Here is a 17,361-nt window from a genome sequence, read left to right as displayed (position 1 = left end):
TAGCCTAAATAATTTACGGTGGTGTAGCCTAAAAACACTAGGCTAGGCCGTCCTAATTTTAGGCCAAGGTACGTGAATCTACCTAATAGTTCTGCAGTGCACAGCCCTGGATTTCAGTCTAGCAAAGGCAATGCATTAACAGCTCAAACAGGGCAACATATTTTCTTTTCACCCTGACATACATATAAAGTCTTACCTCGCATAGTGGGGATTTCCTGGAGAACTTCCCCATGTCTGGTGTCCACCAATTTCATTTCCTCCATGATCATCGACAGATTCCGTACATCAAAATCTAGCCGAACATTCATCAAGCTGAACTTCTCTCTGAGCATATCTGAGGTGTCCTGCACCATACTGACTGACTTATTAAGACTGTATAATTCCTCAGCGTGAGAATTAAACCCATGGGTACAAGAAAGTCGCACATCATCAAGATATTTCAACATACTGTGCACGTGGTTATCAGTTGCATTGATATTAGTGAATATGGTGTCAATTTCCGTTTCATGAGACAGCATCCGACCCTCTAAGCTCTCAAAGCGCTCAACTGTCCGATTTTGGGTGTACTTTGAATGGTACTGGAGGTCCGCCATGTTTTCCTCATGATCATCAACAAAAGCTGTGATGTTGTCCAACTGTAGCTGAAGACCCATTACTTGTAGGACTAGATCATGCATGACTTCCGTGTTAAGGGTGATGCGTTGTGCGGTTGCAGCAATACTACTCTGAATGCTCCTCACCAAGTCAATGGTTTTGACCGATGTCGATTTAAAACCACCAAAAACTTTGCTATAGTTTTGCCAGTCAGATACAATTTTTTGCAACGTTAATGTCTCCTCGTCAGTTTTCCTCTGGATGACTTGTATCCAATCTGATGTTTGACCCAAAGTAAAATTGATCTGTTGTATGGCAGCAGTAATGTCATACCTCTCCTGAACCAAGTCCTTCACGGAGGTCTCCAAGTCCGTTGCTGTGGTCTGCCACCCTTTAACCTGGGACAGGAAAACTCCTAAAGTCTGATTGATCCGGCGCAGGGAGAAGTTGCTTCTCTCGATCTGGTTATCTAGCATGTCATTGGCTGACAGAAGAATCTGATGGTTTTCAGATGATTGGACCAATTGCACCTCCTGGGCCAAAAGCATCTTCTGCATCTCTTCTAGTTCCCCATGAAGCTTCCTGATCTCCTGAACCAAGTAAGTAGAGTCATGGCAATGTGAGCAATTCCCAACAGATTTCATGTCTAATGACCAAGAAAAATTGGTTGTTGAAATGGGATGACATAAATAAAGTAATTAAATTCACATTTCAGTAATGATCTCTAATGGCATAAATACGAATACCATTTAACATTCCATTCAGCTGAGAATAGGGGAAATTTATCATAGGCACTTCCATAATTAATATTAAAGTACATTTGATTCCACTGGCAAATTTTCTTTAAAAATGACGTGTTAAATTTAGGACAGGGCACCCAGGGACAACCGACCTAAAGGCAGAACCAAACCCACCAATTTAACTAGTTTACCAAAATTAAAGGGGTTGTAAAGGTTTGTTTTTTTATTTTCTAAATAGGTTTCTTTAACCACCTATGGCCCCGTACACACGATAGAATCCATCCGCAGATAAATCCCAGCGAATGGGTTTCAGCGGATAGATCCTATGGTGTGTACACTCCAGCGGATCTGTTTCCGCGGATATTTATCCCCTGGGATGGATTCCAGCAGATCGAATATTCGCTGACATGCTAAACAAATCCATCTGCTGGAGTCCATCCCAACGGATGGATCCGCTGGTCTGTATAGACTCACCGGATCCATCCGTCCGAAGGGATCCCCCGCATGCGTCGTAATGAATCGACGCATGCGTGGAATTCCTTATATGACAGCGTCGCACACGTCGCCGCGTCATAATCGCGGCGACGTCGCGACACGTCATCGCCAGAGGATTTCGGCGCGGATTTCAATGCGATGGTGAGTACACTCCATCGCAGAGAAATCCGCTGAAATCCTCAAGAGGATTTATCCGCGGAAACGGTCCGCTGGACCGTATTCGCGGATAAATCCTCTCGTGTGTATGGGGCCTAAGACTCGGACCATTTTGCTGGGCCACTTTTTGCGATTCGGCACTGCGTCGCTTTAACTGACAATTGCGCGGTCGTGTGACGTGGCTCCCAAACAAAATTGGCGTCCTTTTTTTTCCACAAATAGAGCTTTCTTTTGGTGGTATTTGATCACCTCTGCGGTTTGATTTTTTTGCGCTATAAACAAAAATAGAGCGACAATTTTGAAAAAAAAATCAATATTTTTTACTTTTTGCTATAATAAATATCCCCAAAAAATATTAAAAAAATATATATATTTTTTCAGTTTAGGCCGATATGTATTCTTCTACATATTTTTCTAAAAAAAAAATGTGTTTATTGATTGGTTTGCGCAAAAGTTATATAGGTAGATTCACGTAGAAAGGCTTATCTTTAGGACGGCCTAGCCTAGCCTGTTTAGGCTACACCGCCGTAAATTAGTTAGGCTAGTAGTGATTTTCAAACCACCTACCTGCTAATCTACGGCGGCGTAGCCTCAAATGAGCGGTCGTAAGGGCGCCTAATTCAAATGACTTGGAGGGGGGGCGTGTTGTATGGAATTGAGGCTTGACCTCACGTTTTTTGACACTGCGCATGCGCCGGGCGACTACATTTTCCAGTGCGCATTGCGGCTAAGTACACCGTACGGGCCTATTGATTTCGACGTGGACGTAAACGATATAAATCCCGATTCGCGAACGACTTACGCAAACGACGTTAACATTTCTAATTTTGTGGCGGGAACGGCGGCCATACTTAACATTGGCTAGGCCACTAGAGCATAGCTCTAACTTTAGGCGGCCTATCCCTTACGGAAACGACGTAATTCATTGGCGTAGGCCTGGCGTACGTTCGTGAATCGGCGTATCCCCTCATTTACATAATCTACGCCGACCGCAATGGAAGCGCCATCTAGTGGCCATCAGAAACATTGCAAGCTTAGATAGAACGGCGCAAGCCGGCCTATCTTAGCTTTGTTTAAGCGTATCTCTGTTTGAGCATACGCTTAAACAAACGCCGGTGTAGATTCAGAGTTAGGTCGGCTTATCTACTGATAAGCCGGCCTAACTCTTTGTGAATCTACCTAACAGGGTCTACAAAATAGGGGATAGTTTTATGGCATTTTTATTAATAGTTTTTTTTTTTACTAGTAATGGCGGCGATCTGCAATTTTTATCGGTACTGCGACCTTATGGCGGACACATTGGACACTTTTGACACATTTTTGGGACCATTGGCATTTTTACAGCGATCAGTGCTATAAAAATTCATTGATTACTGTAAAAATATCACTGGCAGGGATGGGGTTAACACTAGGGGGCGATCAAGGGGTTAATTACGTTCCCTCATTGTGTTCTAACTGAATGGGGGGGTGGGACTGACTTGGGGAAATGACAGATCGCTGTTCATACATTGTATGAACATACGATCAGTAATTTTTCCCCCTGAAAGAATCGGGAGCTGTGTGTTTACACACGCAGCTCCCGGTTCACGCTCTGTGACGAGCGATCGCGGGTGCCCGGCAGTGATCGCGCCCGCCGGGCACTCGTATCAGCAACAGGGGCGAGCATGGGGGCGCGCGAGGGCGCCTCCGGCAGTGCGTGCACGCGCCCCTAGTGGCCGCAGAGTAACATCACGTAATATAATGTGATTTTGCGCAGCTGAGCCGACCTGCCGCAGTAAAACTGCGGTGGGCGGTCAGCAAGCAGTTAAGCTAGTGCATTGTTGGTTCACTAACTGAATTGTCTGTCACTTCCTGTTCCTCCTCAGTAAGCTTGCCATCATCCAAACCGTTCTGGCTGGGGGTTAGTCAGCGTGCTCGCCCCCTCCCTTGGGACTACATCCCTGCGGGGAGAAGCTGTGATGTAGTCCCAAGGGAGGAGCAAGCACGCTGACTAACCCCCAGCCAGAATGGCTCGGATGATGGGGGCAAGCTTACTGAGGAGAAACAGGAAGTGAGAAATTCAGACAAAGAAAAAACAAATTAGAAGGGAAATCGAAGGAAAAGGTAAGTGAACCAACAATGCACTAGTTTAAAGGAACCTATTTAGAAAATACAAAACAAACCTTTACAACCCCTTTAACCACTTGAGCCCCGCGCTATTGACAAAAGACGTCAACAGCGCGGTTCTCAGGTGCCAAATGGACGTCTTTGGACGTCATTTGGAATGCATTACCCACGCGATCGTCGGGAACACAGCCGGTAACAGCAGGGACGTGGAGCTCTGTGTGTAAACACAGAGCTCCACGTGCTGTCAGAGGAGAGGAGACCGATCTGTGTCCCTTCTTGTACATAGGGACACAGCATCGGTCACCTCCCCCAGTCACCCCCCTCCCCCCACACAGTAAGAACACACCCAGGCTACACACTTAACCCCTTCCTCACCCCCTAGTGTTAACCCCTTCCCTGCCAGTCACATTTATACAGTAATTAGTGCATATTTATAGCACTGATCGCTGTATAAATGTGAATGGTCCCAAATTTGTGTCGAAAGTGTCCGATACGTCCGTCGCAATATTGCAGTCCCAATAAAAATCACAGATCGCCGCCATTTCTGTTCCCCATTTTGTAGGCGCTATAACTTTTGCACAAACCAGTCGCTTATTGCGATTTTATTTATTTTTTTTACAAAAATACGTCGAAAAATACGTATCGGCCTTAACTGAGAAAAAAAATTGTTTTTTTAAAAAAAAATTGGGATATTTATTATAGCAACAAGTAAAAAAAATATATATATTTTTTAAATTGTCGCTCTTTTTTTGTTTATAGCGCAAAAAATAAAAACCGCAGAGGTGATCAAATACCACCAAAAGAAAGCTCTATTTGTGGGGTAAAAAGGGCGTCAATTTTGTTTGGGGGCCACGTCGCACGACTGCGCAAAGGTCAGTTAAAGCGACGCAGTGCCGGAAGCTGAAATTTCGCCTGGGAACGAAGGGGGTTTATGTGCCCAGTAAGCAAGTGGTTAAGCTCAAGTTAGAAATGTTCAATCAGATTTAGCAAAACCGTAACCAAACCCACCACTGTTTTCTTCTGCAGTGTTTTAATATAAATTCTGCCTATAAGCACATGTGTATTGTATACTAGATTTGTGGCATGCTTCTGGTGATACCAGTGCAAGTGTGCTTATACCAGCTCTCAATCGATCTTTCAAGTCCTCAAATGGCTGACATCATTGCTGGTCACATGTTCAGCACAATGGTCACTACAAGTCCAAATAGAGGCTAATAGCCGGATTCAGGTAGAGCGGCGCTTCTTTGTACCGGCGTAGCGCAGGTCATTTACGATACGCCGCAGCAAGTTAGAGAGGCAAGTGCTGTATTCACAAAGCACTTGCGTCCTAAGTTACGGCGGCGTAGCGTAAATGTCCCGGCGTAAGCGCGCCTAATTCAAATTGGGAAGAGGTGGGCGTGTTTTATTTTTAATAAGGCATGACCCCACGTAATTGACGTTTTGATCGTACGGCGCATGCGCCGTCCGTGGATGTATCCCAGTGCGCATGCGTCGGATAGAATGCCTAAGATAAGTCGAACACTGCCTACGATGTGAATGTAACTTACGCACAACCCTATTCGCGTACGACTTACGCGAACGACGTAAAAAGATACCCTTTTTCCGACGTCCATACCTTGCATGAGCTGCGCCACCCATTGAGCAGATTTATCTTTACGCCGGCGTATTGTCTTGCGTAAACGGCGTAACTAATTGCGACGGGCGTGCGTACGTTCGTGAATCGGCGTATCTTGCTCATTTGCATATTCAACGCGGAAAACAACGGAAGCGCCACCTAGCGGCCAGCGTAAATATGCACCCTAAGATACGACGGCGTAGGAGACTTACGCCGCTCGTATCTTAGCCTAATTTAAGCGTACCTGGTTTCCAGAATACGCTTAAATTTACGACGGTGCAGATTCAGAGTTACGACAGCGTATCTACTGATACGCCGGCGTAAACCTCTCTGAACCTGGCTATAAGATGGTGCTGCTCTCTACAGATAGGAGGATAGAAAAGTTTATTTTCACTTTAACCACTTTAGCTTTTTTCAGGTTTTATCCCCTTTCTGACCATGCCATTTTCTGCGATACTGCACTGCGCTGTTTTAACTGACAATTGCGCGGTCATGCAACACTTTACCCCCCAAAAAATCTGCGCTTTTTATTTTTTGCGCTATAAACAAAAAAAGACTGAGAATTTTAAAAACAAAACTATATTTTTTACTTTCCGCTCTAAATCACACCCAATAAATTTAATAAAAAAAAAATGTCTTCATCAATTTAGGCCAATATGTATTCTGCCACATGTTTTTGGTCAAAAAAATCCCAGTAAGCGTATATTGATTGGTTTGCGCAAAAGTCATAGCGTCTACAAACTATGAGGTAGATTTATGGACTTTTTATTTTTTGTATTGTTTTTACTAGTAATGGCAGCGATTAGGGATTGTTAGTGGGACTGCGAAATTGCAGCGGACAAATCTGACACTAAGTGACACATTTTTTAGGCACCAGTGACATCAGTGCTAAAAAAAAATGCACGGTTACTGAATAAATGACACTGGCCGGAAAGGGATTAACATCAGGGGCGATCAAAGGGTTAAAGGGTCACTAAAGGAATTTTTTTTTTTTGCTGAAATGACTGTTTATTGGGTATAGAGACATAAAAGTTAACTGATTCCTTTTAAAAATGATTAAAAATTGAATTTATTCTATCATATAATGTGCCTCTAGTTTCACTTTCAGTTTTAAAGGTACATACATGAAGTTCCGGGTGAGAGGTGAGTCGGGAAGACTCACAGAACAAAAACAAACAAATCCAGGGCAGCGTTTTGTTTTTAAAATGAATCTGATTGGTTCTGAGGAGTTTTAGACACACAGTAATGACAGCTTAGACCACCGTGAAAATCTCCCAGTATGATGGTTATAAGGAAACGGGCAACCAGGAAGTGTGGAGATCACAGCAGAATTACAGCTACTTCAAAGCAAAAACGAACAATGAGGACATGAAACCAGTACTGCAGTAAGGTAAAGAAAGCTATTTAGCTAAAAAAAAAAAATTCCTTTAGTGACCCTTTAACTGTGTTCCCTGGGAGTGTTTTCTAACTGTGTGGGGGATGGTTTAACTGAAGAAAGACAGAGATCTGTGTTCCTGCTTAGCATTAACGCAAGTTCTCTGTCTTTCTTACTAGCAGAATGACAATCTGCCTTGTTTCTACTAACGATCGCCAGGTTCAAGGTCTGCCCATCCACAGTAAATGTAGGTGGGGCGGTCCTTAACCACTTAAGCCCCGGACCAATATGCTGCCTAAAGACCCAAGGTGTTTTTACAGTTCGGGACTGCGTCGCTTTAACAGACAATTGCGCGGTCGTGCGACGTGGCTCCCAAACAAAATTGGCGTCCTTTTTTCCCCACAAATAGAGCTTTCTTTTGGTGGTATTTGATCACCTCTGCGGTTTTTATTTTTTGCGCTATAAACAAAAATAGAGCGACAATTTTGAAAAAAATGCAATATTTTTTACTTTTTGCTATAATAAATATCCCCCAAAAACATATATAAAAAATTTTTTTTCCTCAGTTTAGGCCGATACGTATTCTTCTACCTATTTTTGGTAAAAAAAATCGCAATATGCGTTTATCGATTGGTTTGCGCAAAATTTATAGCGTTTACAAAATAGGGTATAGTTTTATTGCATTTTTATTATTTTTTTTTTTTTTACTACTAATGGCGGTGATCAGCGATTTTTTTCATGACTGCGACATTATGGCGGACACTTCGGACAATTTTGACACATTTTTGGGACCATTGTAATTTTCACAGCAAAAAATGCATTTAAATAGCATTCTTTATTGTGAAAATTACAGTTGCAGTTTGGGAGTTAACCACAGGTGGCGCTGCAGGATTTAGTGTACACTTAGTGTGTGTTTACAACTGTAGGGGGGTGTGGCTGTAGGAATGACATCATCGATCGAGTCTCCCCTATAAAGGGGATCACTCGATCGATGCAGCGCCATAGTGAAGCACGGGGAAGCCGTGTTTACATACGGCTCTCCCCGTGCTTCAGCTCCGGGGAGCGATCGCGACGGAGCGGCTATAAACAAATAGCCGCGCCGTCGTCCCGGATCGCTCCCCGAGGGAACCCGACCGCCGCGTGTAGCGGGGGGGGGGGGTCCCGATCGGACCCCCGACCCAAGTCTAGGCAGGCACGTACAGGTACGTTGATGTCCCTGTCCGTGCCATTCTGCCGACGTATATCTACATGAGGCGGTCGGGAAGTGGTTAAACTATCTTTTCAGGCATATTTTTTTTTTTTAGTTTTGGATGAAGCGGGAGAGTTTTACAACACCTGTAGCATCTCTTCTGTTATCTGAGGCTTCATTAAAGAGATGTCCCCCACTTTCTGTCCCAGTAGTAGCGGCTTCACTTAGTAGTGTAAGGGAAGACTTGCTGTCTCTATCCCTATTGCAGATTCTCCTCACTTCCTGACAGGTGGAACAATTGTCACGTGACAGGAAGTGATGGGAGTTCCAGATAACAGTAAAAAAACAACATGGGTTCTATACCTTCCCTATTCTATCCAAAAATTAAAACATAAAAATGTTTATTTGTTTATTATAAGTATGAAAGAGCTAGAAACTCTGTCAACATTTTGTTGCTTTTGGTGTCCCCATTTGGGAAATTTCTTCTCACTTTCTATCATTTCAGCATGTTTCAGCACAGAAAGCAACAGTAAATCTCCAAATAAGGAGCACAGACAGCAAGACGTCTTTTTCTTCAGATTACCTCTCTCTGGTTGGAACAGAGAGGTGGTAGGAGAGTGGGGAGTCAATCTGTTATGTTTGAGCTTAAGCTACTGTGCTTTGTAAACAAAAATTATGGATACACTGGTGAACATGAAAAAGAGCTTTGAGCTCATTACCTGTAAACAAAGAAACAATAAAATAAATTTTTAGCCCTAAATACTAATAATAATAAAAAAAAATTACAAAAAGGAAAAACCCTAAAAAGGTCTAATGCCGCGTACACACGTTCGTGAATTTTAAACGAGAAAACCGTGGATTTTTTCTGACGGAATGTTGGCTCAAACTTGTCTTGCATACACACGGTCACACAAATCTTGTCGGAAATTCCGACCGTCAAGAACGCTGTGACGTACAACACGTACGACGAGCCAAAATCAATGAAGTTCAATAGGCAGTTCGGCTCTTCTGCTTGATTCTGAGCATGCATGTTTTTTTGCGCGTTGGAATTGCATTCAGACAAGCGGATTTTCCGATAGGAACCTTTTCCGTCGGAAACATAGAAAACCTGTAGCTGCTGACTTTTAATAATAACACGTACCTGTCCTAGGCGCCTGTGATGATGGGCCCCTGAAGGCAATCGCTCGGTCCTGGCGACTCCATCCTGACTTACGGCTTCACTGTCCGTTTCCTACTGCGCATGCGCGACTCACACGACGCTTTGTGAATGGGCAGCTGCCTCCTGGGATACACGCAGTTCCCAGAAGGCAGCGCGCCCCATTCACCAGAAGACACCGTGACGGAGGATGAAGAAGAAGAGGACCGCGGTGGAGGAAGAGGCAGAAGAGCTACTTCCGCATAGCAACAGCCCTTTCTGGTGAGTATATATATATATATTTTAAATTTTTTATTTTGGGGGGGGGGGGAATAATAATCTGGGTGGAACTCCACTTTAAAAGGAAGGATATCTTATTTAATATTGCTATAACAAGCAAAATGACCATGCATAACTTGTATTTTCTTGCAAGTGTATGATGGCAGACAGTAAGCATCCCATAAACATTATATTGTATATTCCCATCAAAGAAAATTTAGTTTTTTTGTTAAGTTACAATGGGGGGAGTTCGCGTCGTAAACCAGCGTCGGGTATGCAAATTAGGAGTTACGGCGATCCACGATGGTTTTTCGCGTTCGCTACGTCGCTGCTAGTCTAGTTTCCGGTCGCAAATTTAGTCGTCGTTTTGGGTGTACGTATGTGCTGTATAAAGTAGGGTTGTCCCGATACCACTTTTTTAGGACCGAGTACAAGTACCGATACTTTTTTCATGTAGTCGCCGATACCGAATACCGATACTTTTTTTAAATGTCATGTGACAGTTTTCAAACCACAATACAGACTAAGGATATTTTCTTTAGAATTATGAAGAACTCTAACTCAAGACATTATAAAAGAATAAAAATGAGTAAAAATGAATAAAAATGTTTTATTTGCTTGTCACGCAGTAGTAAAAAACTCAAAGAATTTTCATAGAACATGTTGATAAATACAAAAAAAGTATTCTATTTAGGTATCGGGAGCATTTGCGCGAGTACGAGTACTCCCGCAAATACTCGGTATCGGTCCCGATACCGATACTAGTATCGGTATCTGGACAACCCTAGTATAAAGTATGGCCGTCGTTCCCGCGTCGAAATTAAAAAATTCACGTCGTTTGCGTAAGACGTCCGGGAATACGGAAGTACGCTACGCACGTCGCCGTTCGAAAAAATGACGTCATTTCGCGCAAAGCACGGCGGGAATTTCGAAACGGAGCATGCGCAGTAGGTCCGGCGCGGGAGCGTGCCTAATTTAAATGGCACACGCCCCCTTAAATTACGCAGGCTTACGCCGGAGGCCGCCAGCGTAGGTTTTCATTGCAAGTGCTTTGTGAATCAGGCACTTGCGATGAAAACTTGCGGCGGTGTAACGTATCTACGATACGTTACACCGCCGCACTTCTACATGAATCTGGCCCAATGGGCTTATTTTACCCCTAGAAATTTAGGGCCAGATTCACAAAAGAGATACGACGGCGTATCTCCTGATACGCCGTCGTATCTCTGTGATCCGCCCGTCCTAACTATGCGGCTGATTCATAGAATCAGTTACGGATAGATAGCCCTAAGATCCGACAGCTGTAATTGACTTACACCGTCGGATCTTAGGATGCAATTCTAGGCCGGCCGCTAGGTGGCGAGGCCATTGCGGTCGGCGTAGAATATGCAAATGACTAGTTACGGCGATTCCCGAATGTCCGCGCTGCCCGTCGATCTAACTTTACGTTGTTTCCGTCGAGATACGCTGCGTAAAATTAGGGCTGAGCCCTAGGTGTTCTAAGCCATGTTAAGTATGGCCGTCGTTCCCACGTCGAAATAAAAAAAATCACGTTGTTTGCGTAAGTCGTCCGTGAATGGCGCTGGACGCCATTTACGTTAACGTCTAAACAAATGACGTCCGTGCGACGTCATTTAGCGCAATGCACATCGGGTAATTTACCCGACGGAGCATGCACAGTACGTTCGGCGCGGGAACGCGCCTAATTTAAATGGTGCCCGCCCCATTTGAATTGGGCGGGCTTGCGCCGAGCGCATTTACATTACACCGCCGCAAGTTTACAGGTAAGTGCTTTGTGAATCAGGCACTTACGCTGCAAACTTGCGGCGGTGTAACGTAAATGGATTGCGTTACGCCGTCGCTGCGTAGCGGAAATGTATGTGGATCTGGCCCTAAGAGCTTGTCTTTTGTCTTCCTTTCAATGTTAGGGTTATACAGCCTCCTCTTTAATTCTCAAACAATTTATTTTACTGTCCACTTTCAATTACTGATGTTTATTGAAACAAACTACATTATAGTGTTACAAAGCACAACACGGGACCTTTTAATTAGCTAATTAACATCATTATTTCCAGCTGAATGTTCTCTGTTTATCCTCAGTCGGACTCTTGTGGTCGTCTTGCGCTGTCTGAGTCCATTTATATCTCCCAGATGACGCCATGTACAAACAGGATGTGGGATATTCCTGGTCGGAGAGCCCGGTGCTAACAGAACAACGAGACCTCAGTCTGGACATGTTTGTGTTCCAAGGCCGTGTTTAAAGGCGACCTATCACATGCTCATGATTTTATTTTTTACTGTGGATCTGTGTATGTGATCAAGTTAAAGGGAATCCTTCATGTTGTGTTAATTGCTATTATACCTAAAATAAATTATATAGATTGCATAAGACATCTTTGAATGCTGTAACTTTCTTGGATTCTTGGAGGAATATATATATATATATATATATATATATATATATATATATATATATATATATATAATATGTTTTATGAAATGGATGAAGATATATATATAAGTTATATAGAATAATCACCCACTATGATGTGCAGATGGACATTTCTATATAGATTATGGGCTGGATTCACGTAGATGCACAGCATCTTTCTGCCGGCGTAGCGCATCTCATATGCGCTACGCCGACGTAACATAGAGAGGCAGGAACAGTATTCACAAAGCACTTGCTCCCTTTGTTGCGCCGGCGTAACGTAAATTGGCCGGCGTAAGCCCGCCTAATTCAAAGTAGGAAGGTAGTGGGCGTGATCTATTAAAATGAACCGTGACCCCATGCAAATGATGGTCCGAACGAACGGCGCATGCGCTGTACCGTGGACGCATCCCAGTGCGCATGCTCAGAATCACGTCTAAAATACTCCATAAGATACATCGAATCACTGCCTACGACGTGACGTAAGCTACGCCCACCCCTATTCACGTAGTCCTACGTAAACGACGTAAAATTCGATGGCTGTTCCGTCGTCCATACCCTAACATGACTTACACCTGCTTTATGAGGCTTAACTTTACGCCGAGCGTACGTAAACGGCGTAGATTACTGCGACGGGCTCAAGTACGTTCATGAATCGGCGTAAAACAATGGAAGCGCCGCCTGGCGGCCAGCGTAAATATGCGCCCAAGATACGACGGCGTAGGAGACTTACGTCGGTCGCATGGAGCCAAAATTCAGGCGTATCTAGCTTTAAGAATCAGGCGCATAGATACGACGGCGCATCCGTGCACTTATGCGGCGTATATAAAGATACGTCGGCGTAAGTGCTTTCTGAATCCGGGCCTATATATATATATTTATGAAATGGATGAAGATCTCTCTCTCTCTCTCTCTCTCTCTCTCTCTCTCTCTCTCTCTCTATATATCTTCATCCATTTTATTATATATATATATATATATATAAATATATATATATATATATATATATATATATATATATATATATATATATATATATATATATATAAGTTATACAGAATTTTCACCCACTGTGATGTGCAGATGGACATTTCTATATATATATATATATATATATATGAAATGGATGAAGCGGGACATTTCTACATAGAGGAACCCCTGTGAATGGACAAGTAGTCTGACAATGGAGGGGACACTAGCTTAATAGGTTAGCTAGGATAGCTAAATGCCAAAAACCACAACCTTTTTTCTTTTAGTTTTGGTTGCAGTTGGGACTTAAGCCTCACCCACAATTCTGGTATTGATTCACAGGCCTGTTAAACTTGCTAGTTGGGTTTAATAAGGGCCATGTCGCAACCGCGTGCACGTGATTTTGGCACAGAAGTGCAGCACAGGGTTAAATCAGGCGCTGAGGAGGCGTCCCACTTCCTGTCCCACTTCCTGCTTCTGCCTACTGCCGCTTTAAGAGTTCCCTTCACTGAAACTGGCCAAGCCCAACCCCTGAAAAACAACCCCACACCATAATCCCCCTCCACAAAATGGTTTGGACCAGTGCACATAACAAGGCCCATAAAGACATGGATGAGCGAGTTTGGGTTGGAGGAACTTGACTGGTCTGCACAGTCTTGAGTCCTGACCTCAACCCAATCAGGCCCGTCGCAACAGGACAGGCAAACCAAGCAATTTCTTGGGGCCCCGAGCTAGGAAGGGGCCCCCAAGCTGGCTCGTCTGTCTGCCTGCTGCTACGGAGAGCCGCACAGCTGAATCCTGGAGTTCAGTGCCGAAGCGTGCAGTTGCACTGAACTCCAGGATTCAGCTGTGCGGCTCTCCGTGCGAGAGGAGGGGGGGTTCGTGCGCGGGGGGGGGGGGGGGCGTTTCGCGTTTTGCCGCCACCGCAAAGTGGCGCGGTCACCCGGGACATCTGCCGCCCGGGGTCCCGCAGTGTCATTTGGCTACAGTGCAGCCGTCCCTCTCTCCACTGACTGCAATACACAGTCACACTTCGGCTCCTCCACCCCTGTACACAGCCAGGAGGAGGAGCCAAGGAGAGACACGAGTGACTGAGAGAGCCGTGCTGCACACAGTAACCAGGAGGTAAGGGGGGGGGGGGGGGCAGATACGAGGTGAACGAATGAAGTGATGGGAGAGGAGAGGGTGGTATGGGGATATGTGCTGGGGAGTGATTTGAGAGGGAAGATGATATGTGCTAGTGGGGGGTCCGATTCCCCCCCCCCTAGCACATATCATCTTCCCTCTCAAATCACTCCCCAGCACATATCCCCATACCACCCTCTCCTCCCAAATTAAAAGATGTTCTGTCCCCCTGTACTCATCCCACCCTGTGCTCATCCCACCCTCTGCTCATCCCACCATGTACTGATCCCACCCTGTGCTCATCCCACCCTGTGCTCATCCCACCCTGTACTCATCCCACCCTGTACTCATCCCACCCTGTACTCATCCCACCCTGTCCCCCTGTGCCTGTGCTCATCCCACCCTGTGCTCATCCCACCCTGTGCTCATCCCACCCTTGTGCTCATCCCACCCTGTGCTCATCCCAACCTGTCCCCCTGTGCTCATCCCACCCTGTCCTCACCCCACCCTGTGCCCCTGTGCTCACCCCACCCTGTCCCCCTGTCCTCACCCCACCCTGTCCCCCTGTCCTCACCCCACCCTGTCCCCATGTGCTCATCCCACCCTGTCCCCCTGTGCTCATCCCACCCTGTCCCCCTGTGCTCATCTCACCCTGTCCTCATCCCACCCTGTCCCTCATCCTCATCCCATGAAAATGACAGGACGAGTCTTAAAGCGGAGCTCCACCCTAAAGTGGAACTCACGCTGATCGGAACCCGCCCCCCCCTCCGGTGTCACATTTGACACCTTTCAGGGGGGAGGGGGGTGCAGATACCTGTCTAAAGACAGGTATTTGCACCCACTTCCGGCCACACGTCTCGGGCAAAAGACGGGTTTTTCCCCACTTCCCGTCTGTCCCCCGTTGTGTGCTGGGAACACTCGGCTCCCAGCACACAGCGTGTGAGCCAATCGGCGGGCGCAGCGCGACTCGCGCATGCGCCGTAGGGAACCGGGTAGTGAAGCCGGAGCGCTTCACTTCCTGGTTCCCTCACTGAGGATGGCGGGGGGAGCAGCAGAGAGACGAGCGATCGCTCATCCTCTGCTGCGGACGGCGCTGGACTCCAGGACAGGTAAGTGTCCTAATATTAAAAGTCAGCAGCTGCAGTATTTGTAGCTGCTGGCTTTTAATATTTTTTTTTAATGGCACATCCGCTTTAAAAAGGAAGGGGTGCGCGAGTTTCACCAGGCCTAGGGCAGCACAAAACCTAAATACACCCCTGGGCCCGCCGCACACGAGTCTGTCCCGGCCTTCGGTAAGATCGCCGCCGCCATGTAGCAGCCGCTACCATTGGTCTGTATCCATGCGCCACTTGTGTCCTGCCTGGCTCCCTCTCCCCTCCTCCTCCCTCCCTCACAGTCCGGAGCCGCCAGGAGGAGGCCGCCCACCAGTTCCTGTAGGCTTTGTGTGCGTGCAGGGGGGGGGGGGGGTTGGGGGGTTTCTATGTCCATTTTGCTTGGGGCCCCCAAATTCCTTCAAACGGCCCTGAACCCAATAGAACATCTTTGGGATAAATTAGAGTGGAGACTGTGAGACAGGCCTTCTTGTCCACATCAGTACCTGACCTCACAAATGTGCTTCTGGAAGAATGGTCAAATATCCCCATAGACACTCCTAAACCTTGTGGACAGCCTCCCAGAAGAGTTGAAGCTGTTATAGATGCAAAGGGTGGGCTAACTCAATACTGAACACTATGGACTAAGACTGGGATGTCATTAAAGTTCATGTGCGTGTAAAGGCAGGTGTCCCAATAGTTTTGGTAACATAGTGTAGGTTTCAATGACCACCGGTCATGAAGGGGTTAAAGGTGAGTGAGCGTGGGTCTTCGTTAAGGGTTAAACGCCTTACTCTGCTCTGCAGGGAACGCGTGCAGCTGCGCGCAGAGGAAATCATTTTTTTTTTTCATAATTAATGGTCAATATTTGACAGCTATTAGGTCACCCCCTCCTGAGGATTGCACCACAGGGCCAAGCTGAGACTCAACGCAATAAACATGTTTATGATGGGAGGGAGGTGTGATTTTCCAGAGAAGGGAGAACATTTTCCTGTCATATGGACCAGATCCCATTCATTGTTAAAGGGAAAGGACAGCTTATACCACCAAGTATTCAGGCCATAAAAATACCAAAGTTACCACCTTATCCAGTACGTTACCCATCATCTCCCATCTATGGACCAGACCAGAGCAATTTTTACATTTCTAATATGGACATTTCTAATGTGTTTATTCAGCATGTCATGACTTAAAGCCCAAATCCAGGCACTGCAGGGGTTAATTGTTCATTTTGTCCAGGGGACAGGAGAAACACTTTTACTTACCTGACCCGCCGGGCCCCCAGCGGATGGCGCTCCCCCACACTCTGGCGATGACCTATCCCTCTGAGTCAACACGTCCAATGAAGAGCAAAAACCCTATGGACACAGCATTGTTTTCTATATCAAGAGACCCCCAAGTGTCTCCCTTATGGGGAATGTAGACTTATAGGTAGATTCACGTAGGGGCGCCTAAAATTAAGGTCGGCGTAGCCTAGCGTGTTTACACTACGCCGCCTTAAGTAAGGGGGGAAAGTACATGATTCAGAAAGCACTTACCTCCTTACTTAGGGCGGCGTAGTGTAAACACGGCGGGCGTAAGGGCGCCTAATTCAAATAGGTTGGGGGGGGGCGTGTTTAATGCTAATGAGGCTTGACCTCACGTTTTTTGAAGTTTTTTCTAACTGCGCATGCGCCGGGCTCCTACATTTCCCAGGAAGCATTGCGGCTAGGTACGCCGTACGGGTCTATTGATTTCGACGTGGACGTATATGGCGTAACTCCCGATTCGCGGACGACTTACGCAAACGACGTAAAAAATTTGAACCTCGCGGCGGGAACGGCGGCCATACTTTAACATTGTTATTCCACCTCATAGGTGGAATAACTTTAGGCCGCCTAAGGCCTTACGCAAACGACGTAATTCGACTGCGGCGACCTGGCGTACGTTCGGGAATCGGCGTAAAAGATAATTTACATAATCTACGCCGGCCGCAATGGAAGCGCCATCTAGCGGCCAGCAGAAAAATTGTAAGCTAAGATCGAACGGCGCAAGCGTCCTATCTTAGCTTTGTTTAAGCGT

At 45.9% G+C, this 17,361-nt stretch overlaps 1 protein-coding gene across 2 annotated transcripts in view; it reads right to left on the bottom strand.

Moving 5' to 3' along the window:
- SCARA3 (scavenger receptor class A member 3) overlaps nucleotides 1-17,361 on the bottom strand; it is a 67,078-nt gene that overhangs the window by 18,062 nt on the left and 31,655 nt on the right. For both annotated transcript variants that reach the window (XM_040348329.1, XM_040348330.1), the window contains exon 5: nucleotides 197-1,240. In XM_040348329.1, the coding sequence (XP_040204263.1) occupies nucleotides 197-1,240 (1,044 nt within the window). The remainder of the gene's footprint in view (nucleotides 1-196; nucleotides 1,241-17,361) is intronic.

The sequence above is a fragment of the Rana temporaria genome, chromosome 4 (assembly GCF_905171775.1).
Source record: "Rana temporaria chromosome 4, aRanTem1.1, whole genome shotgun sequence".
NCBI classification, from domain to species: domain Eukaryota; kingdom Metazoa; phylum Chordata; class Amphibia; order Anura; family Ranidae; genus Rana; species Rana temporaria.
Note: the sequence above shows the minus strand (reverse complement) of the source record. Positions and strands in the feature narration are given on the sequence as shown.